This window comes from Vanessa cardui, chromosome 15, assembly GCF_905220365.1.
Source record: "Vanessa cardui chromosome 15, ilVanCard2.1, whole genome shotgun sequence".
In the NCBI taxonomy this organism is placed as follows: Eukaryota; Metazoa; Arthropoda; class Insecta; order Lepidoptera; family Nymphalidae; genus Vanessa; species Vanessa cardui.
Window position 1 is genome coordinate 7,008,000 of NC_061137.1, and position 23,080 is coordinate 7,031,079.

Below are 23,080 nucleotides of genomic sequence, written 5' to 3' on the forward strand. Positions count from 1 at the left end.
ACGAGATGGACGATTAGAGTAAATGTAAGTCTAACATAGTAAGAAAAAACTATTTTTAATCAAATACATACTAAATCAGTAACCGTACAAATATGTGCAAAACTAAATCATCAAATTAAAATTTCATTTTAACCTTACTAAAAGTTTCATATCATAATCCTATTTAGCGATATATCATTTGGATTACATGCCTTATAATCATATCAGTATTTAAGAAAATATGAAAAAAAATGGTTTATAGCATAATCATACAGAAATGAAATCATTTCCATGATATTGGTTTAAAAAAGTAATGTTTTTATACAGAAAGATTTAAATGTATAACATTTTTATTGATAAAATAATCTGTCGAAAGGTAGTAGATTATACTATAGTAAGCCATAGACAACTTATGTTTTGTTTTAAAATTCTATTTTGAAAAGGCAAAATGTCGCTGTTCTGGGTTGTCAAGCTATTTTCTCATCGCAATGTGCCGTTCTGGCGCATAGTATGTATGAAACTGTACAGATTGGCGTGTGCGTTGTATTTTATTTTAGACAAGACTTGACGGCTATTTAAAAAACTCCATGGCTCTTTGTTGGATAATGGTATATTACGGATTCGGTTTTTCGTAAACATCGGGAACAAAACAACGCGAAATATTAACATAGTGGATGGAAAATCACTTATTCGACGCGTGATAAACGGTAAATGATCATTACGGAGACTTGTAAGATTTTTTACTTCCTCTATATTGTTAAGTGATGGAGGAAAAAGTCGAGAGTGAAAACAGTTATAGTAGTGAGAGTAGCAGTAGTTCATCGGATAGTTCTAGTGGCAGTTCCGAATGTGATGAAGAAGTCACTGAGCCAGTTCGCATCTTGGGGCATACCTTGGAACTTCCACAGGAGCTCTGTGAAGATTATTCGATTTTCAAAGAGTTCTTCTCAATGAAGACTTGGGACAGTTTGGAGGATAAACATAAAGAGTATCTAAAAGAGTTCCTACCTACCTTTCCCGAAAATGATGAAGAGGAGAAGGAGACAACTATAAAAATGTTGTTCAATTTTGAACCATTTCATTTTAAATCTCCGCTAAACCAGTTCTTTGGTAATCTCAGACAAGGAAATTATAGGCCAGATATTGCCAGGATGAGAAAATTTTTGATGAAAGCAAGAGCTAAACAACAAAAACACAAGGTACATAATTTGATAACATTGTTTATTTTCTATTATACACTATATATATAAAAAATTAATGATTTACCACTCAAAACTCATATAAATAATAGATATGTTGGCTTATATGTTTTAAATTACTTTACAGACTAAATCATATTATGCCAAAATGTTACCAGAAGTGCTAATATCCCGTGAAAGATTGTTAGCTGCTGCAAAAGCTCTGCCTCCTGGGCCTGTACCATTCCTTCCAACGCTGCCACCAAAACCATCACCCCGAAATAATTATAAACCAATGTATGTCAGAGCAAGACAAAGATATTTTGAAGAGTTAGCAGCTATCTGGAGTGAGGTCGGAGGGGAAGAATCAGAAGATGAAAATTATCCTGAAGGCCCACCAGAGAATACATTTAAGAAAAGAAAAACAATGCATTCTGGACAGGTAAATTGTTATAATAATTATATAAAAATATAAAGTAGGTGATTCATTTTATTGGAATATTATTAGAATCTAAGGATAAACTGTATTTATATTTTTAACATTGTTTTTAGATTGGAGATACAAATGTTTCTGGTACACTTGGAATTACTGATCCATCCCATCCAGCTTCATTAGACTGCTTAAAAAATGTCCTGGCTACCCACAGAGCGAGGAGGCAATATAGAGAGGTTTGTTTCTAACACATTTAGTTAAATAAGGACTGTTAAAAAAAATAGAGGAGGAGTAAAAAGTAAAGTAGACTCTCTCACACTCTTAAATAGCTTTTTATGTCTTGAAATATAGATTAAAATTAATGAAGTTGTAAGTTGTTGGTTTGCCTTTTCTGGATTAATCCAAAAAGTAATGTTCAATGTTGCAAATAATTATATCTTAATTGTACTGTTTCATAAATTAAGAGTGTAATCTAATATGCTGACAACAAACAAAAACAGGAAGAATTATGACAACTGTAGCTTAGTGCCGAAAATAATTCTTTTATATAGTTTTACACCTTTAAATTGAATGAAATTTGAATAACTTGGACTATTTCTAAAGCTACAGGAGCTAGAGAAATATGTCATTGATCCAAATATTTATGTACATATCACATTTGTTAATGTTAATATCCTAATTTTTTCTGTTCATATAGTCCAGTTACTTTATATATATCCGTTTATTACAGAATCATCCAGAACTAAATACTGCAGGTATTACATTAGAAGATATAAAACAGAGAGTAGCTCTTATGAATGGAACAAAAAAACTAATGTTTGGTGGGCAAAAAACAGAATCACCAATTCAAAAACTAAGAAAAGGAGCTAAAAAAGAAGCATATCAAAAACAGAAAACTCAAGATGTTAAAGCTGCCTTAAAAAAATTCAAAGAGGAGCAAGATGCTGTGGAAAATAAGCCCCTTCTACCTAATATTAAAATAAAATGTGAACGTGAAGAATCAGACTCTGAGAGCTCATCATTTTTAGACCCTGTAACAAGTCCAAAGCCTGCTAAGAGATTATTAGATCATGTTGACATTAAGCAAGAAGTTTCTGATATTAGGTATGTTTACCTAAGCTTTATTTCTAGGCTAGGGGTAAATATAATCAAACATCAGATTTACACATTCAAATATACAATATAAATCTGAGGGTTCATTTGCACTATATTTCCTAACTAATATATTATTTTTTTTAAAAACCAATCACAATTTTTACTTAAATTTATAATACAAATATGTTTATTAATGTATTCAAGGTCAAACATGTTTATTTATCTCATGTTATTGTACTTTCCTACAAAATGTTCTCTACATATTTGCTATGTCATATTGTTGTCTGTATTCCTTTCTTTTATTTTTAGTGCAAATAGCCATGAAAATGATTTAGAGAGAACAATTAAACAAGAGCCTCAAGATATTAATTCTTTACAAAATTCTTCTAAAGTAAACCAACCAGTGCCTATTAAGTTAGAAGATTTAGATGGGATTGGTGAGTTTAAAATAGTATTTAGTGAAAATGATTTCTGTAATCATTTAATTATTTTTAATGTCAGTTTGTAAAATCAGTACAGGTCAATTATTTGTTGAAATTCAAACATCATACAAAACGTAATTGTTGAAGTATGGTTAATGTTTGATAATATTAATTAGCATACTAAAAATGATAACTTTCTTAGCTGTGTATCAACCACTTGATAAAGCAAAGAGAAATAAAGCTAACCAATGAATGTTCCTACACAAATCTGATGATGCTAGTTAACATTAAATTTATTAAAAGAATGAAATGCTTCGCAGTTTTTCTTTTCGGATTTGGATGAATTCCTTCTAAATAATTAATATTTAGAAACTACTTGTTCAGTTAATAATATAATAGATATGATTATATAACTACAAAACATATAACTGATTTTTAACAATGTATAGAGAAATCTAGTGTCTATCATAGTATTAGTAGATTTTATTATGACAAATTGTAAAACATTTGTAGACATGATGGCCCTCCCAGTAGAACTAGCTGATGACTCTGGAGAAGTTCTTCAAGCGGATACATCGAATGAAACAGAGGAGACACTACTAGAAGCAGACGAAGCATTGACGGAAACAACACATGCAAATTTTTTATCACTCGTACGTGCCTTGTTCCCCGCTCGCGCTGCACACAGAGCTTCCAAACAACAGTTACATGCAAGATGTTCCGCAGTTATGAGATCTCCTATCGCACCACTAAACACATGGTACAGTTGTAAGTATAAGTATCATTTTTAAAGTGATTTTAAATATTAGAAATGACAATTTGTGAACTAGACCACCTTACTTGTATGAATGAAGTAAGTTTCATAGTTTTTATTTGGTTTGTAAGTCAATAACTGATTTTGGTAAAATATGTGAAGGGATAACAATGGTTAGGTTTTGTAATGATTTTTTTTACACAGTTTTGACTTTGACTTTTGATTGTTTGAAATTTTTATCTTCTGCTTGTATATTAATAAATTGTAAATATCACTCAAAGAAAGTAACATATGACATAGTTTATGATTGCAGTCACCGTTTTTACTTTTTTTTTTTTTACTTTCATATAATTATGAGATAACAAATAGCATAATTATTGTTTAATATCACCCTAATCAATGTTTCAGTGTCAGACGACTGGTGTGCCGAGTTAAATTCTGCGTTGGATTTTCTTGCTGGAGAGAGAGGACCACATCCAGATGATTTTGTCCCATATTTGCAATATATGCCCGACACACAGGTCACTTTTCTTATTTGTATTTTTGTAAATGGGTCATCTACTAGTGATGTGATAAGTGGTCATGTTAACCCATTTGCAATAGTTAATTGTTTGATTAATAGTTGTTAAAAATGGTATTTTTCTTTTTATATTTGGCTATAAATAAAATTGTTCACTTTTGGGAACTCAATTTATATTTCAAGTATCAATGACAATTATTAATAAATGTGCTTGTTATATATATGTCGGATTGACAGCGACATCAGTACGATCGTCAGACATCATAGGGGCGTATTACTAGGGTGATCGAGTAAAGAGGAAACCGCGAATACAGGAACACGTTTATTCTACGTTTAAAGTACTTAATACACTTAGTTGGAATTCAGTATCACACAGTATCACACTAGGCAACGAAGCGAATGACAGTTCCTAGGATGGAGGTACTGATCTTCACGAGAGCGGAATCGTAAGTGAGTCGTCTCTGAGCGCCTCCACCGGGTGGGCTCCGTCGTAGCACGAAGTTAGTCGCGTCGTGACGTCACGACAGTGCTGCCACCTCGCGGGATTCGTGCCGCGCTTCGTTACGCTAAGGAATTCATGACCGTCTCCGACACGGCCATCCTGCTTTACACACGTCCCCGTGTGTTATTCTGAAATAATGAAATCGTAGCACAGTATACACCGTTCGGCCACCTCTGACACTAAACATTACAACTAACTTGGCATTGTAATGAAACTAAAATAAAATTCCTGGCTTATGTAACAATTTTGATTTATTATCATTTAAGTTTCAAAAGAAAACAGAAAGAAACAAATCATCTAATGAAATTACAATTAAGACAACCAGAAATGCTAGAGCAGCTAAGTACCGCTAGTGTCACTCTCCACAATCATTAAATAATTAAAATTTACTAGACTTGATCTGAATTCACGATACATGAATCTTGAACAATGAATCTTATTCTTGGCCTGTGGCTTTTCCATAAGCCCCTCTAACACATCCTGTGTTCTTTCTCTTGTATTCTACCAATGCCGACTCTCCCAGAGTCTATGGTCTCTACAAGACCCGACCTCCGCCAGAGCCACTCGCGCACCGCGTATCCACGGACTACTTAAAGCAGATACCGATTTCTAACGGACTACGGCTACGAAATGGCTACTGGTACGGTCCGACCAGCCGAACTAAGATGCACCATCATTACCGTCATCACTCAATTCAATTTCTTCAACTTCCAGTGGTACTTGGCCCTCGGGCATTCATATTAATCTATCATGCGCGTACTTCATACGTTTACAGTTTAGTGCTCATAATTTATGGCGTATCCCATCTAACACGTCAACAACTTTAAGTGGCCCTTCAAATTTTGGGTCTTATTTATTTTGGTTGAATTCTTTGTTTTGAAGTAACACAAAGCCATCGACAGAAAACTTATTCAAACTCGCCTTGTACTGTCAAACCGTTTTTTGTCATACTGAGCCGCACTTGAAATCGACAGAGCTGCGTTTTCTCTGACTCGTTCGATATATACGTCCTTATTACCGTCATAAATCTTTAAATTAAGAGGGCGTGCGACTTTACCGATAAGTAATTCGAGTGGACTCGCTTTTCGTCACCCTATTGACTGTACCATTTAACGCAAGCTTTACGTCGCTTAATGCATCCTGCCACGACTTATCGCTCGATTCAACCGCGATAAGCTTCGACTTTCTTTTTTTCTTTTCTTTTTTTTTTTTTTTTTAGGTTGCGAATTTCAATTGCCTTTACTTCAAAACCTAGGAACTTTACTCGCGTCTTTAAAAATGAACATTTTTTTTTTGAGGTTAAGTGAGAAACCTGCTTTAGATAAAACCTCCATTACAGTTTTTAATCTCTCTAAGCCCTGTTCTCCAGTTTCCGAAATAATCAACAGGTCATTAACGTACACTACAATGTAGTTATAGGCTACCTCATCTAACGCAATCATCAACGCACACTGAAAAACTGAAATAGCGTTATGAAGACCAAAGAGCCTAGCTAAGAATTCATACTGCCCATCGGGCGATACAAACGCGGTTCGTTCAATTGATTCTTTATTTACCGGTATTAAATGGAAACCACTAGCGCAATTTAATTTTGTGAAGATATTTGCGTCGGTATGTCGCGAAATCTGATCAGACATTAACGGTAACGGGTACCTATCCGGGACGGTATTTTTGTTCAGCTCGTAGTAATCAATATACATGCTCTTTGTACCGTTCGATTTTTCAACAAATAGAGTGGGGCTTGTAAATGGTGAATTACTCGGTCTTATAATTTTGGATTCTAATAACTTATTTACTCTTTCTTGCATTACTTTTCGTTTCTCCGTTAAACAACGATACGGTCGTCTTTGCATAGTTTTACTCGGATCTGTTAAGCGAATTTCTAGCTCATAAGTGTTCATGTCGACAAGTGATTGTTTACGTTCGTTTGAAATGTCAGTATTTATCTCGTCAAAGTTATTTGTACAGGTCGGGGCATGTTATGTAGCACACGAATTAATAAAGTTTCTTTTTGTCAGAGTAAGCTCGATCGTTCCAATGTTAACCACAAATCCCGAAAACAAAATCTCGCGACCTATCATAATAATATCGCTACGCAAATACTCATTAGGCAAGGCAGGAAATAAGATTTCTGTCGGATACTCATTAATCACTATACTACACAAAATTCGTACAGTACTTTTAACAACGTAACAACATTGTTTACACGTTTACTACACAAATTCTTAGCACAACTTTCTTGTACTAACGAGCACTCGGCTCCTGAATCAAAGTGAAAAATTATTGACTGACCGTTATGCGTTAGTAATCCTGAGGGAGGCTTGACCATGCACAGGTCGATTCAGCGTTCAGCTCGGGGCACGGCGCTTGACGTGACGGAAGCAGCGGCAGGGGCGTCGCTCCCGCAGCGCGAAGCGATGTGTCCCGGTTGACCGCACTTGAAGCAGATGAGGGCTCCTTTCGGTGTTAACTGCTGCATTGACCGGGCCTGTGTAGTCACTGGCAGGGGGTGCTTCTTAGCTTCCTTCGCTCTGAAGCGACAATCGACTTGCTTGTGTCCGAGTTTCCCGCATACGTTGCATTTGAACGTTGACATACGGGCTCGCTGCGCAGTGTCCGCCGCGTTGTTTACGTCTTGTGACACTTTGCGTTTCAAATATGAGTATGCTTGTAATTCTTTCTGTAGGTTATGACGTGTAAAAATCTCGGTAGTGAACGCAAGTCGCTGTAATCTAGTATCGATTTGTGCCAAATGAGCTAGCACAACCGATACCGCAATTTGTTCAGTACCTGCATTCTTCCATCGATTCATCAATGACGACAGTACTCGGCTAGCATAGGCGGCGTAGCTTTCTCCCTCGTTAGGCTTGCTGGTGTTCAACTGCATGAGGATAGCTGGGATGGTCTCCGTCGGAACAAACCTCGCTGAAAAAAGCTCTTTGAGTTGAGGCCATGTGATTCCGGAGTAGGTAACTTGTGACAGCCAAGTCGACGCAGTTCCTTTTAAAGCTTTGCTGAGCGCGACTATTAACTGAGATCCTTCGAGTGGGTTGTCCGAAAGGCACAGGTCTGCGGTTGCACTCCACGATTGAGGGTCTGCTTCTCGCTTGTCAGGATTGAACTCGGGCAGAGTCACGTTGTTGCTGGATCGCGGCGTATTCAGTGCTTGTATTAGCGCGCGCATTTGCTCATTTTGCATGTCGAGCATCTTCTGCCATTGACTTGTTTGAATATTATTTTCACTTGGTTTCTCATTTACTCGATTGAATCCCACTTCTGATGTCGGATTGACAGCGACATCAGTACGATCGTCAGACATCATAGGGGCGTATTACTAGGGTGATCGAGTAAAGAGGAAACCGCGAATACAGGAACACGTTTATTCTACGTTTAAAGTACTTAATACACTTAGTTGGAATTCAGTATCACACAGTATCACACTAGGCAACGAAGCGAATGACAGTTCCTAGGATGGAGGTACTGATCTTCACGAGAGCGGAATCGTAAGTGAGTCGTCTCTGAGCGCCTCCACCGGGTGGGCTCCGTCGTAGCACGAAGTTAGTCGCGTCGTGACGTCACGACAGTGCTGCCACCTCGCGGGATTCGTGCCGCGCTTCGTTACGCTAAGGAATTCATGACCGTCTCCGACATATATAAATTATAATTTTTATTCTATTTATTTTTATTAACAATAAATTAATAAATGACAGATGTATCAATGGATCGGTGCGGGAAGAGATTGCGATGCCATATTGGGTCGTCTGTGCGAGCGATGGCTGCGAGCGGCGTCTCCCTCCCCACCTAGCACTGAACCCCCACCGCCAAGGTAATATATATATTTTAGAACCAGAAGTAGGAAGTAGGTTAACCTCTAAAATAATTATCTTTAATTTAAAATAACAATCAATCTACCACAATAGAAAAACATTTATTCTACAACACAAATAACCATCTTGACACAGATGTTGCTTGTTTATTTCAACAATATACTTAAAAACTAAAGTTAAGTTAACTAAGCTTTTAATTTTTTAAAAGGTAAACATCACTTCCACTGCATTATATTGTTTATGATTTTTGTTTAAATACGTATTGATACTTACTTACAAATAATATAATTTAAGAAAATTGAAATTAATTAATTATAAATTAATAGTTTGTATATTGTTTTTTTATTTTCTAGATACCCGACATCGTGGGTAGTGCGGCAGCCGACCACTGCAGAGATAGCCGAGTTTCGATCGCAAGAGCGACGTCGCTACGCTTCCGCTTCAAAGCCATTCACTTTTGTGCAATATGGGTTCGCATCTTTTTGTTATAACAAATCTACAAAGTTTCCATAAAATATATATGTCGGATAGACCATATTTATGTTATCGTTCAGACAAATTTTTGGTTAATTGAACAGTGACACAATTATTTCAATAACGTTTTGTATTTATTTAGGTTCATAATTTTTCTATTCATTTCTACCAACACACAAGCAAATCAATGCTAAAAAATATTATATTAAATGTCAGTGCCCGTCACATTTTAGCATTATAGCTGATACGGACACTTGGCAAATGGAGGGACCATTATCTAGACTTGGGTTTTGTGTTGCTCTTCGTTTAGAGATCGTTGATCGATGATCGTCTCATACATATGTATATGACATATGTGGGAAGCATAAAAGTTGATTTCAATATCTCGTACGGTATAATTGTTTTTGTCGGAAGTCAGATTACTATAAGTATAATTAATTATTACCTACTTAATATTTTAAATGTGAAAGTAACTAAATCTGTAACCCCTTCACGCTTAAACCGATTAACCGATTTAGATAAAATGTATCATGTCAATAATTTGAGTATCGGACAAGTACGAAACACTTAAACCGATTAACCGATTTAGATGAAATGTATGATGTCAATAGTTTGAGTACCGGACAAGTACGAAAGCTACTTTTTATTTCCGGAGGTAATATTAGGTAATATTATTATTTCACGCGACTAAATCTGCGGTTTGAGCTTGTTGGAGTGTAGTGTGAGTGGGGACTTTGAGCTTGTTGGAGTGTAGTGTGAGTGGGGACTAAGTGCGTGCGTGCGGCAGGTACCGCGCGTGCGTGGGTCCGGCGACGGGGCCGCGCGGCGGTGCGGGCGCGGGCGCGGCGGGCGGCGCGCTGCTGGCGCCGCAGCGGCCGCGCGCCGCCGCCTTCCTGCCGCTGCTGCGCGACGCGCTGGCGCGCCTGCCCAACGGCGAGGGCTCGCGCCGCGACATCGTCACGCTGCTCAGGTGAGCCCGCTGCCTCGTACCACTGTGATTGTTCCGATTTTTTTTTTTTTTGTGTGTTGTGTATTGCTGTTGGCCCTACTGGCCTTCACAGCGTCACCTGACTTTCGGGCGAGAACTAATGTCCCCAGCCCTGAGGTTGAGCGCGGGGCTCTAAATTAAAACTAAATTAAAACTAAAGTTCGTCCTGAGGGTGTCTCCTATGAGATCGCACCTCGGCTCAGGACGAAATCGGTGGGGTATTGTTCCGATGTACTGTACATGTTAAAATAATCCAAGCAGGATACATTAATTGAAATAATTGTATTTAATTAACATGACGTTGTTGTTATTTTTTAAATGTTAAAAAAGAGTAACTACTGAGTTTCTTGCCGGTTCTTCTCGGTAGAATCTACATTCCGAACCGGTGGTAGCTTCACTTAATTGTAAAATGACGATTCAAAAGTGCTTATAAAAGCCTACTTGAATAAAGTTTATTTTGATTTTGATTTTGAATAATCGTGTACTAGTGTGTATAGCTGAAAATTATAAAAAAATATTTAAAAAAGTTTAAAAAAATTATTAAGGAACGCTTGTGTGCAAAAAGTTACTATACAATTAATGAGTTTATGATCAATAGCACACCTTGGGAATGAAACGATCGCCTCCTGGCTATTTCATCTCATATTAAATTGTTTAAATAATATATGAGACAAATAAAAAATAAAAAAAACCCGCTGAGTTTCTTTCGCCGGTTCATCTCAGGTCAGGGTATTTTCTTTTCCGAACCGGTGGTAGTGTTTCAATTGACCATCAATAAGAAAGTGTAATGCTTCTATATTGAATAAAGTGATTTGAGTTTGAGTTTGAGTTGAGTTTGAGCTGGTTAAAAGAGCTCAGCCTCGGAGACGTTCGGCTGAGACTTGTTTATTGTTATAAGAAACTACCATTGTCTTAATCCAATTTAAAGTTATATATTAGTGTGGTGGCCGTCGCTTTAGTAGCCATTTCGAATATATCTTTCAGAATGTCACAGTGGATCGTCCCGTGTAGCGAGCAAGCACTGTCGAGTGCCGTGGCGAGCGCTCTGGAGCGTCTGTTGACAGTCAAGCGGGACCCCATTGTGAAGTTCGACCAGAGGACTGCTCTGTGGACATACTTGCATAGACACAAGTAGGTAGCGTTTGCAAAAACAATGTCGATATAGTAAATATACATTTTTATAATTAACCTTAAAAATTTTCAGGAGTGAAGAAGATTACGCTAAAAATGCGCGAGGACGAAATAAGGCCAATGCAGCCGCTCTCTCCGCTAACTCTCCTCAAATGCAGGTGCGAATTTTATTATTTTTGTATTATTTTATAGTTTATATGGTGTGTTCTTTCTAAACATGCAACAAACAACATGGCTCTGATGTTTGTATATTATTACAATTATACTATATGCATATTTACTTGTTTACTCAGATGGATTTAGATGTTAGCAACACAGAAGAAATAGCAGAAAATGCTTCAGATAGTGATGTAGACGTCGACGATAGCGGGGCACCGCCTGCCCTACCACATTTATCGTCTGCTCAACTGTTAATGCAAGCAACGCAAGCCACCAACAACAAACAAATCCCTGTAAGCAAGACGAAAGGAAAGCTCGTAGCGACACCTCAGAAATCGAAACCAGTCACGCCCAAAAATACTGCGCCAGCGAAACTGCCCTCATTGATCCAAACGAAACCTCAGGCTAAAGTCAGCCAAGTGAACGCAACGCCAAAATCAGTGCCAAAGACGATTGCCCAAACAAATCAAAAACAAACGAGCTTATTAACTTCGAAATCGATGCCGGCGCTCACGAAGCAAACTGTACCGAAGCAGAGTGTGATCCAAACGAAATTGGTGAAGCAAGGTGTGCAATCGCCGAAGCAAATACAGAACAAACAAAGCATTGTGGTACAAACTGTGAAACAAAACGTTCCGCCGCTTACGAAGCAGAATAGTGACTCGATACTGACGCAGATGTCGACATCCATGCCTTCGATAGTGGTCACCCCGCAACGATCACCGCTGATGAAACAAAAGTCCATGAAAGTTGAAACCTCGCAAGCACCAGTAAGTAATATAAAATATAATTTTCGGACTAGCCATTTTGAGTAATAGGCTATTTGAATGGTTTTCAAAATCCATTTTATATTATTTAGTAGAAGTTAAGGAACCCAGTAAAAGTTGTGTTTTTTATTTTTAGTACATATTTGTTGAAAAATATCATTAAAAATTCCATATTTAAATAGCGCGCAAAAACGCTACTTGGACAATATGGCGCTGCAATAGGGTCGGTGACGTCACTTTCCTGTATTTTTTTTGTATCTGTGGTACATATAGTAGAAAAGCAAAGTTTACAAGAAAGTGACTTCATCATAAGCCCGGCCAATCAGGAGCGTTTTGTGTCACGTGACAAACGTTTGAAAATTTGCATTTTTATTTATGGTTTTTAAGTATTATTTTCAACTTTCGTTAGTAAATAACCATTTTTAAACTCATCATGTACACTGATTACAATAATTCACAATTTATTTTTCGCATTGTCAAATAGCCTATTATTTAACGGTTTAGTGAAAAGCCGAGTAAAATGCATCAATGCATTCGAATGCCAAACTGAAAAACTAAATTTTATTGTATTCGAATTTGAAGAGTAATCTTATGTACAAGCACAGAGAATAAACATTTGTTAAAGAGCTAATATATGGTCATTGTAGTTAGCATCAAGGACCATTTGCGACTCGACTAACTTATTACACATGCGCTTATTATATCATGCTTTGTCTTTTAGGTGTCCATGAATATAACAGTTCAACAAACTCCTTCAGTGACGACTGTGATACCAAATGCAACACCATCAATTCACCAAAATGCCATGAATCAATCAGCTAAGGTAAACGAATTTATTTTGAAGTTATTGGGTCAAATATAACAATAATAATATAGTAGTTATCGCTTATGGTAATTTTATGATCCTACGAGAATAAAGAATATTTTAATTTTATTGTTTATATGTAATTGTTACAGCGATTTTATTAAATGTATAATAAAACATTTTTGAATATTTTTCAGCTAACGCAAGTAACGCGGTCTCTACTAATAAGGCCTCCTTCGGTTCAATCTGTATCCACACCAAATATCACCGTTTGCCCTCCAACTACACAGGTTCGTTTGTTCAATAAATAAAGTCTTAATATTTAAATGGCATTTAAGAAAAACGAGGAAAAAAAAGAAACCTTTGTAACTAAATTTTTTTTAAATTAAAGTATTTGATGTGCGTACCCTGCGAATGCAGTGTTTATAGTATGCTGTTCATTATGCATAGCAACTTATTATAATAGCTAATCTATTCATTATATTGTTGGGTATTAACATTTAAGCTGTATTGTAAAATGATTAGCCTCAATTCGATCTGGCGTCTTCTATATTGAAAGAATGAGCATTTCTTAAGTATTTTCGTTATTACGAACAATTTTCAGTGTAGATAAACATATTATTTATTTTACATCACAGAACCAAACATTATATACTTCATTATGGTCTTATAAATGAATACATCTTTATATAACTTACGAGTAAAACTGTATACTAATAATTATATTTCATACTAATCTTGATATTGTTTGAATGATAAGTGAATATTATTGTTTTGAAATAATTATTAAAAAAAAAAAAACATTTTTTTGTATAGGTCACACCGAATGCAAGACGGGGCGTCGTGAGAGTCCTCAGTCCAGCGACGCCGTCATCCGGAAAATCTCTTATATCGCCCAGAGCACTCATGCAGCAAAGTAAGTAAAACAAATGAATATATCGCTCATCCAGAACGACAACGTCACAATTGCAAAAATCTGTAAAATGACTTTTTCATTGAAAACGATTTCATTTCGTACATACATACGTAGTATCTATCTAGTGAAATATTGTCAGAATTATTGTTTCAATAGTTTTTGATAGACATCTATCAAAAATTATTGAAACAATAATTCTACAATAGAACGTATGTATATACGAAATGAGACCGTTTGGAATGAAAAAGTCATTTTAGAGATTTTTGCAATTGTGACGATGTCGTTCTGGATGAGCGATATGTAAATTCAGTAACTGTTTTACATTATTTTTAACAAAATGAAATAGTCTTTTATCTATATTTCCGTAATTTTAACAAATATATGTGAATAAATGTAAGCATTCACTGGTATTTCAGGTACACCATCTACGAAAAAACGACCGTCCATACCTGGAACTACATCCGTAACTACAATAGCACAGGTTCGATTGAATTACTATTTTCATTTAATTTTTTTATATATTTTTTGTTCACACAGTGATATTAAATTACAGAGTACCGCGAGTACTACGAATGTGGTGTCGAGTATACCGACAGTTGTGACGTCATCGATGAGTACGAGAACAGTACAGTTGGCCGGCGGGCGGACGGTGCAACTGGCGGCCAACCAAACCGTCCACCTTCCCAGTGGTCAGGCTGTCCAGTTGAGCTCCGGACACACCCTGCAATTATCTTCGCTGCAGCTGCCCACCCACAGCGTCCGACTGCCAAGCGGGCAGACCGTGCAACTCGCTTCCCCACAAACCGTACAAGCCGTCAGAGCGGTCTCGACGGCTCAAGTGAAGAATCAGAACGCACGGGCACAAGCTTCGTCCCCTACCATAAAACCCATCAACCAATCAGTCCAAATACCGGTATCAACGGTTCAATTGGCCGGGCAGACTGTCCAGATCGCCGGCCAAACCGTGCAGTTGGCCGGTCAAAGTGTACAGTTGACGGGTCACACGGTGAAGCTACCCAGTGGACAGAGTGTACAAGTCGCTAGTCAAAGTGTTCTTCCATCTCAGAGTGTACAGCTGCCGAGCGGACAGACGGTCCAATTGGCGAGTGGTAATATGCAAACTGTTCAATTAGGTCAGAATGTTCAGTTAAGTGGTCAAACTGTGCAAATGCCGAGCGGCCAAAGTGTACAATTAGGTTCGCAGACGGTTCAAATCGGTGGTCAAACTGTGCAATTATCCGGTGGGCAGACAGTTCAGTTACCCAGTGGGCAGACTTTGCAGCTAACGAGTGGCCAAACCCTTCAGCTGGCGAGTGGACAAACTTTACAACTAGCGAATCAGCAAACGCCAAAATCGATAGCGCAAGTAGTTAGGAGCCATTCCGCGGACAAGACCTCACAACCCATAGTAGCGAAGCTCCTTACTAATGCACAAGTAAGTTCCATTACGCTCAGGTGCTTTATTTTATCATATATAGGATGGAAGGAGGATTAATGGTTTAAGAATAACTTATGATTTTCCCTTGTTTTTTATTACTTTAATTATAAGTGAAACCAATCAAATAAGTTTTTCGGCTTATTCGGTTTTTCCATTTTTTCATTCCTCTTTTAATTTAGTCAAAACAAACAAAATCTCAATATATGCGCCGGCATGTTTCAGAATATGCATGCTCATATATTATATTATATAATAAAATTCCGCAGAAATTTATAACTTTGCCGTTTAGTAAATTCAAATCGTTTGTAAAAAATACATTGGTAGAAAAAGCATATTATTCGATACAAGATTTTGTAGATGATAAAAAAGCGTGGAGTTAATACCTGTTGACTTCCAAGCAGGATACATTAATTGAAATAATTGTATTTAATTAACATGACGTTGTATTTTTTAAATATTAAAAAAGAGTAACTACTGAGTTTCTTGCCGGTTCTTCTCGGTAGAATCTACTTTCCGAACCGGTGGTAGCTTCACTTAATTGTAAAATGACGATTCAAAAGTGCCTATAAAAGCCTACTTGAATAAAGTTTATTTTGATTTTGATATTATTTAGGTGCTATAGTTAATTTAAAATATTACCTAATTGTGAGATTATCTAAATGGCTATACTATTCGACGGAGTGAATATAACGGGTGGTGTGTGTGTGCGTGTGCGCAGACGCAGATGCTGTCGCTGGAGGGCGCGCGCGGGCGCGGCGTGCGCGTGCTGTCGCCGGGCGCGCGCGTGGCGCGGCCGCTGCTGCTGGCCGCCGGCAAGCCGCTGCACAACATCATCCTGCAGGTGCCCGCCCAACGGATACTTATATTACGGCAGACCACTATTGCGCTGACGGATACTTATATTACGGCAGACCACTATTGCGCTGACGGATACTTATATTACGGCACATATGTTACTATTGTCTTATATGTGTGAACAGAGTCGGATTTAAAGGTGTGGAGGCCCCGGGGCCACAAACATCCTAATAATGTTAATGTAAAACAGCTATGAATTGTTTCGTATTTGTATCGGTAACTTTTAAAATATTAAATAGTAACATTATTATAATTCAACTGTATCTCAGTATTTGTTAACTTGCTGAAAACTGTGGCCCCCTCTCATGTGGAGGCCCCAGGGCAGTTGCCCCGGTTGCCCACCCCGAAATACAGCCCTGTGTGTGAATGAAAGTATATACCATTATACATACTTGATAAAAATTTTTTTGTTCAGATTAAGTTATGTATGTGAAGAAAAAAATACAGTTTTTAAGAAGTAATCGTACAAATTTCAAACTGCTACTGAGAATTTCCTAACCAATATGTGCTATTATGCTTTGTTGTTTTGATCCAGTCTTTCTACCCTAAACCTAAGCAGTTGATGTGACTTTAATAATCTAATAGATGAGCGATTCATAAAATATATATTTGATTGATAAAATGTGTGCTGAAAATCATACTACGATAATGAATGTTGTGTATATACAATGTTGATTAGTATTTTTTACATTATCAATATGTGGGGGCTGTTATAATGACCTCTTTACAAAGTAGGGCATTGGCCGCAATAAAGAAGGAAAAATATCCTAACAAATACATTTTTAATATATAAAAGATTTCAACTGTCTCACTTTAGTAGGATTTTATTATATGTTTTCCAAAAACTATATAATAAACTAGCCATCCGCCCCGACTTCCCACCGGTTCAATGCTGATACTAAATATACTTCAGAATTTGTTTATTAACGTCATCACATTAGAAACTTCTAAAATTATCAGTGTATTGTCCATGTATTATTATATTATGCAAAAACCTTCCTCTCGAATCACTCCGTTAAATAAAAACCGCATCAAAATCCGTTGCGTAATCTAGAGATCTAAGCATACATAGGGACAGACAGCGGTAACTTTGTTTTATAATATGTAATGTTTTATCAAATATCTATATTCCAGCAGAGCGATGGAAGTGCTATACGAATGACTTCGACAGGTGGAACGTCCACATCACAAACTATAGTTTTAAGTAATATTGGTAAGTTATATATAAAAGTAAAAAGTAAAGTAACAGCCTGTAAATTTCCCATATTCCACCACGCTGTTCCAATGCGGGTTGATGGAATGCACATGTGGCAGAATTTCGATGAAGTTAGACACATGCTAGACACATGCAGGTTTCCTCACGATGTTTTTCTTCACCGCCGAGCACGAGATGAATTAAATTATACAAATTAAGCACATATATATAGCGGTGCTTGCCTGGTTTTGAACCCGAAATCATCGATTTAGAACTAGTGCGCACTGGTAACTTTTGTCACAGTGACTGTTTCGTCACTCTTGTCAAGTCCGTGAATATGTACATATGCAGACACAAATGTCACGTCGTAATGTGCGCGCACCTCCATACTATTACATACAATATTTCATTCATATATCTACGAATATATTATAAATGTGAAACTAAATCTGTCTGTCTGTCGCTCTTTCACAACCAAACCATTGAACCGGATTTGCTAAAGTTTGGTGTGAAAAATACTTGAATTCAAAGGATCCTTTGAGTTCAAGTTCAAGTATTTTTCACATCAAACTTGGGCTACTTTTTTGTCTGAGACAACCCCCTAAAACGCGAGCAAAGCCGCGAGCTATAACAAGTACATAATATATTTCATTCGATATCTTTGTTTTTCAGGAGCGCAAACGGTGACGACTTCATCATCATCAGCTCCTGTGTTGAAGTTACAACAGGTAAATGTTAAATATATTCGTATTGTCAGATTTGGTTATAGTACGACACAACTTAGATGTCGCATCGGCAAAATTCGTAAAACCGATTACATCCGAATTAAGTTCGCTATCCCAAATTATCAATATTTATTTCTCACGCGAATATGATCTTTGCACAAATGAAATAACTTGTAATATCATATGACCTAATATATTCGTCAATTTGACGCTTCGATTTACATGCACTTGCTTTCTCTGACGCGTGAATCTACAGCGACGAATAGCATCGAATGGCGCGATAGGGAGCTATTGGTTGTGTAAATCGGCAGTAATAGGTTTTATTTTCATTCCATTGCATTTTCCGATGCTACATCTAATTTGTGTCTTACTATAATTCCTATAAAGTTTTTTTTTTTTTTTTAATCAATGGTCCCTAATTATGTATGTGTATTACTATCATTATCGCAGGTGAATCCGATACATCAGGTTAAACTTCCGCAGGGAATTAAAATACAACAGGTGATATGCATGACCTTGAAACATACGACTGAATTTAGTTTCGACGATTTGTGCATGATGTTTTGATAGAATATGCATGACTGGACTTGTATATATATAAGGTTGTGGGAGTACTGAGGTTTTATTTTCTATATCAATATTAATACCACTTGTTTACGATTGTAACTCACAAAATTAATTAATAGTTTAAATAATCGACTGCACTCAAGTACAATGTGTTTGGTTGAAGTAAGCACGGTCTGGTTTTGTAATATTAGTAACGGTGAAAGTACATACGAAGGATAATTTGATACTAAATAACTTTTGCACATTTTTAAATGTATGCAAATAAATTAAGGTCATGTAAGTTATTCTATTTCTTGATTAACAATGTACATAGATTTAAATTCTCAGCAATGAAATATTTAAATATTTTTAGATATGAAAAAAATATTTAAAAACTAGCATGATATACGTTGCCAGTGAGATATGTATGTTATGAGCCTGCAATTATATTGTATAAAGTTTGTTATTATTACATTACATAATTTACTCTGAATCTGAATAATATATCGTAAACTTCGTAATTAATTTGTCATGTCAAAAAAAGCATTAATAATTCGCAGATGATACTAGCCGGGATGTTCCCCGCAGAATAAATAAAAAAATAATTTATTCAATAAAAAATAGTCGAAAAATTATAAACTTTGTACAAGCAAAACGCTGGGATGTTTTGATCTTTCGAGACAACATTTTCATTGACAAGCAATTTTCTCTGCCACGCTACGTATTGGAAGCGTCTAAACAAGCGATTACTTTTTTTTTAATTCGACTTTTGGCACGCCTATAGTTTTTGAACGGTGACTAACCGTAAAATTGCAAAATTTTGGCATTGAATTTTAATGCAGCTCTCAATCATCAGGTTAGCTGATTTAAAGCGTTATTTTTCGCGCCAATATAAATAAACATGATTTACGTCGTGGGCTATTTACTTTTTAAGAACAAGGTCGTCGTATCCTCTTTAAGCGGGGATGTACGTGAAATGGTTTCATTTGATTTAAATTAATTCCTTTTTCTCGGTAATTTTTATTACAAAATTAAAAAGAAAACAACAAATATATGTTAAGCGGCATTAATTCCACTTCGTCAAAAAACATGAAAGACTATTAGAAGTAATAGAAATAAATATGCATAGTGTACTGCTATTATTAGCTTTTCTCTCCTTAATCTCAAATAAAATAAAAATAAAAAAACATGTTAAATATCCCGTTTCAAACAATATAATAATTATTTTGTAATTATTTACGTTATTTATAAACCGTGGTCCAACTCATTTAACACTTATACAATCAGTTCTGAACTGATTTGAAATACAAGATTTTCTGCTGAATAGCCTTGTGTTATTTTTCGCCAAATACAAACAAAACAGGAGAAGTGACCTTACATATTGTCCCCTTCCATGGTGGGTCAATAAAGTAATTTCACTTATTAACTGCCCGATGATATCACGTTTCTGTCACTCTAAGTATACAAATGGTAAAACATTCAGAATACTCCATGATTAAGAACAGTCTACAATAAATGTATTCCTCATTGAAAATTTAAATGAAAACATTGAGGCATACGTATACATAATCTACGATTTCGGACTGTCGAAAAATACTATTTTTAATACCGACAGCAGTGGAGGCTGCTGGTGACAAATTTTGGTGGTATTAGTAGTACTTAATTATACAAGACTTATCGAATCAACTTATGAATAATATTTAACATCGCTTAAAAATAAACAGTTTATTTTATCAGCGATCGTAATTGCCGTGAAAAATTTAACACTTGCATATGTTAACTCCGCCTATCTTTGTCGGTAAATGGTGGTCAGTGGTTGGTAAGAGTACATAAGGTCATAAACACTTGCATATGTTAATTCCTAAATAATTAAAAATTAATTGGTGGTCAGTGGTTGGTAAGAGTACATAAGGTCATAAGTTCCAAATAATTTTCCTTTCCGATCTAGTTATATTAAACTTACTTATATATCTTATTTTTATTTATATGTATTACGTATATACGTTTTTATATGTATTTTCGTTTTTGCCTCTAAAATATAATAATAAAAAAAAAACTATCATAAAAAATAAAAAATTCTGGTTTATCAAATCGAAACAAAGACAAAAATCAAGATATTTATATAATAATTAGAATATAATGTTAGGAAACTAAAAAGCATTTATATTTTTTTAATACTAACATCGTAATAATAATAATAATTATTATGTGTTTATTACAAGTCTAATAATATACACTGAGAATTTGTTTTATTAACTATTTTTTCCTTTTAGGCTGTAACGAATACATCAGCTGCGACGTCAAGTGGAGTTCGTAGTGTATTAATGGATGGACAGCAATTGAAGCTAGTGGGCGGCCGACATGTGCTCGCCCGACTGTTAAAGCCCTCTCACCCTCCACCCTAGAAATAACCAATATTTTAGTAATTTGTGCTAAAATTTATAAAAAAAAAAAACAATGACTGCAACGGACAGCAAACTTTTCTTTTAAATCAAGTAAAACAGTTTTAAGCAATTAATGAATGACAACCTTTTACTTTTTAGAATGTTGGTAATACATATTTCCTAGTTGGCCTCGTTGGTAATAAACTAAAGAATGAAATGTGAGATTATTATCTATGGCTCTATGTGATGACATTTCTTTGTAGCACATTAATGTGTATAACCTTTATTTTGATTTATTATATCAGTGAAAATATTGTTCATTCAACAATGTTGATTAACGATGCTTGAAACTAAATTATCTGACAGTATTTTTTTTTATTTAAATATGATCTTGATAAGAAAAAAGGTAACTTTTTTGGAATTATTAAAGTTACATAAAATTTTGTAACATCTCAATATTCTTTAATAAATGATTTGTTATATTAAAACTAAAAATAAAAATAGATGTTAAATATTTTTAAAATTTTAATTCAAATTATAATTTGTTTGGCCTACTATTTTTTCATTTAATTGTTAATGGAAAGATTGTAATGATAGATGTCTTGATAAGCGTTACATATTCTTTATTTCTCTGTAATAATATAAATTAAACAGTTTATTTGTTTTTATATAAATGATAAATGTATTTAATATATAACAACTAACACTTTGTTACTCTTAAAATTAAAATGTTCGACACTGAATATAACATTAAGTTCTCACATATTCTTAAATCATACAATTTTAAATACACATTTATTTTAATCTAAATATATCTTATAAAAAAGCAATAACACATTTATTAAGAATTATCATTTAAATTTAATTGCATTAGGTTAATTTGAATAGTTATTTAAACGCACTTGTGTGAAGTTGATTTCAACATATATCTTTTTTTTAATTGCATTTTAAAATACTGTGTAACCTTGTTAATATAAAATACACAAATTAATGAGAACACTCTCCGATCTAAACAAATTTGAAAGGATTTAAAAACTAGCTCTTGCTTTTCTAGATTTTAGTAAATTCCAATTAAAACGGGAATAAAGATAAACAAACGAGTTTGACCTTCAATTGATATAATTTATTTTCTTTTTTTAAAAAAAGTTGTTTAAAAAAACATGTATCATTATGGCATTTTGGATGTTGGCAAAATTGTAATGAGAACTATGGAAAATAAAGTATAAGTATTTAAGTTGAATAGAGTTGTATTATGAATAAATGTATCAAGAACTGTTTGCAATTGCATAATTTAGCAGAGCTATTAGCAAGTCACTTGGGATATGTTAATCTTGAGGTTTGTTTATCATTACTCCTGCTATGGATGTTTACTAGATATAGAAAGCGTTATTTTCAAACCAGTCAAATTAGTTTAGTTAAGAGATTACGTAGAACATTATAATAACCTAAAATTCATACTTCGAACTCACTTAGTATGTAGTACTGATGACATTTTTTGTTTCTAAATTAATATTATACACATGTACAAGTAGTTTAATCTTTTGGTTCTTATGTTTAATACTGTATTTTTCAGAACAAGACTCTAAAAAATGGAAAATGCCATTAGTTTCGGAAATTAGAAAAATCTATATTTTTCCTTCTGTAGTTGGTGATCAAAAAGAGTTATGATATCAACGTAATCTCAAATATTTAATTTGGACTCATACCGTCTAGCGTTCTTGTAAATTTTAATATGTATTTATTTATATACTACATGCTTCTTCGAAGAGACGCAAAGATTTAAATTTTGTTTTTATTCTTTAAGAATCTTACATTGTTTTAAAAAGTTCATGTAAAGTTCATGTAAGTGTTAGTGTCAAAATTGTAAGTGAAATGTGTGAAGCTAGCCACACTATGGAAATATTTAATGATATTTATCTTCAATAATTTCAAACAAATCATTACTTGTATATTTTGACGATATATGGTGGTGTAAATGTATTTTATA

At 35.1% G+C, this 23,080-nt stretch overlaps 1 protein-coding gene across 3 annotated transcripts; it reads left to right on the forward strand.

The window, feature by feature from the left end:
- Positions 1–427: 427 nt before the first annotated feature.
- Positions 428–22,228, forward strand: LOC124535720 (nuclear factor related to kappa-B-binding protein). 3 transcript variants are annotated; one of them, XM_047112029.1, is made up of 23 exons: positions 428–1,178; positions 1,306–1,599; positions 1,710–1,826; positions 2,321–2,694; positions 2,995–3,122; positions 3,621–3,875; positions 4,270–4,382; positions 8,594–8,709; positions 9,064–9,180; positions 9,972–10,154; positions 11,157–11,303; positions 11,377–11,461; positions 11,597–12,232; positions 12,951–13,052; positions 13,232–13,324; positions 13,851–13,950; positions 14,367–14,431; positions 14,504–15,385; positions 16,107–16,229; positions 17,378–17,456; positions 18,111–18,166; positions 18,614–18,664; positions 20,983–22,228. In XM_047112029.1, the coding sequence occupies exons 1-23, from the start codon at positions 744–746 to the stop codon at positions 21,112–21,114; spliced, it is 4,683 nt and encodes a 1,560-aa protein (XP_046967985.1). In that variant the 5' UTR covers positions 428–743; the 3' UTR covers positions 21,115–22,228. The 3 variants fall into 3 exon arrangements, with proteins under 3 accessions (XP_046967985.1, XP_046967986.1, XP_046967987.1); XM_047112030.1 differs by having other exon boundaries at positions 17,381–17,456; XM_047112031.1 differs by lacking the exon at positions 18,614–18,664.
- The last annotated feature ends 852 nt before the right edge of the window (positions 22,229–23,080 follow it).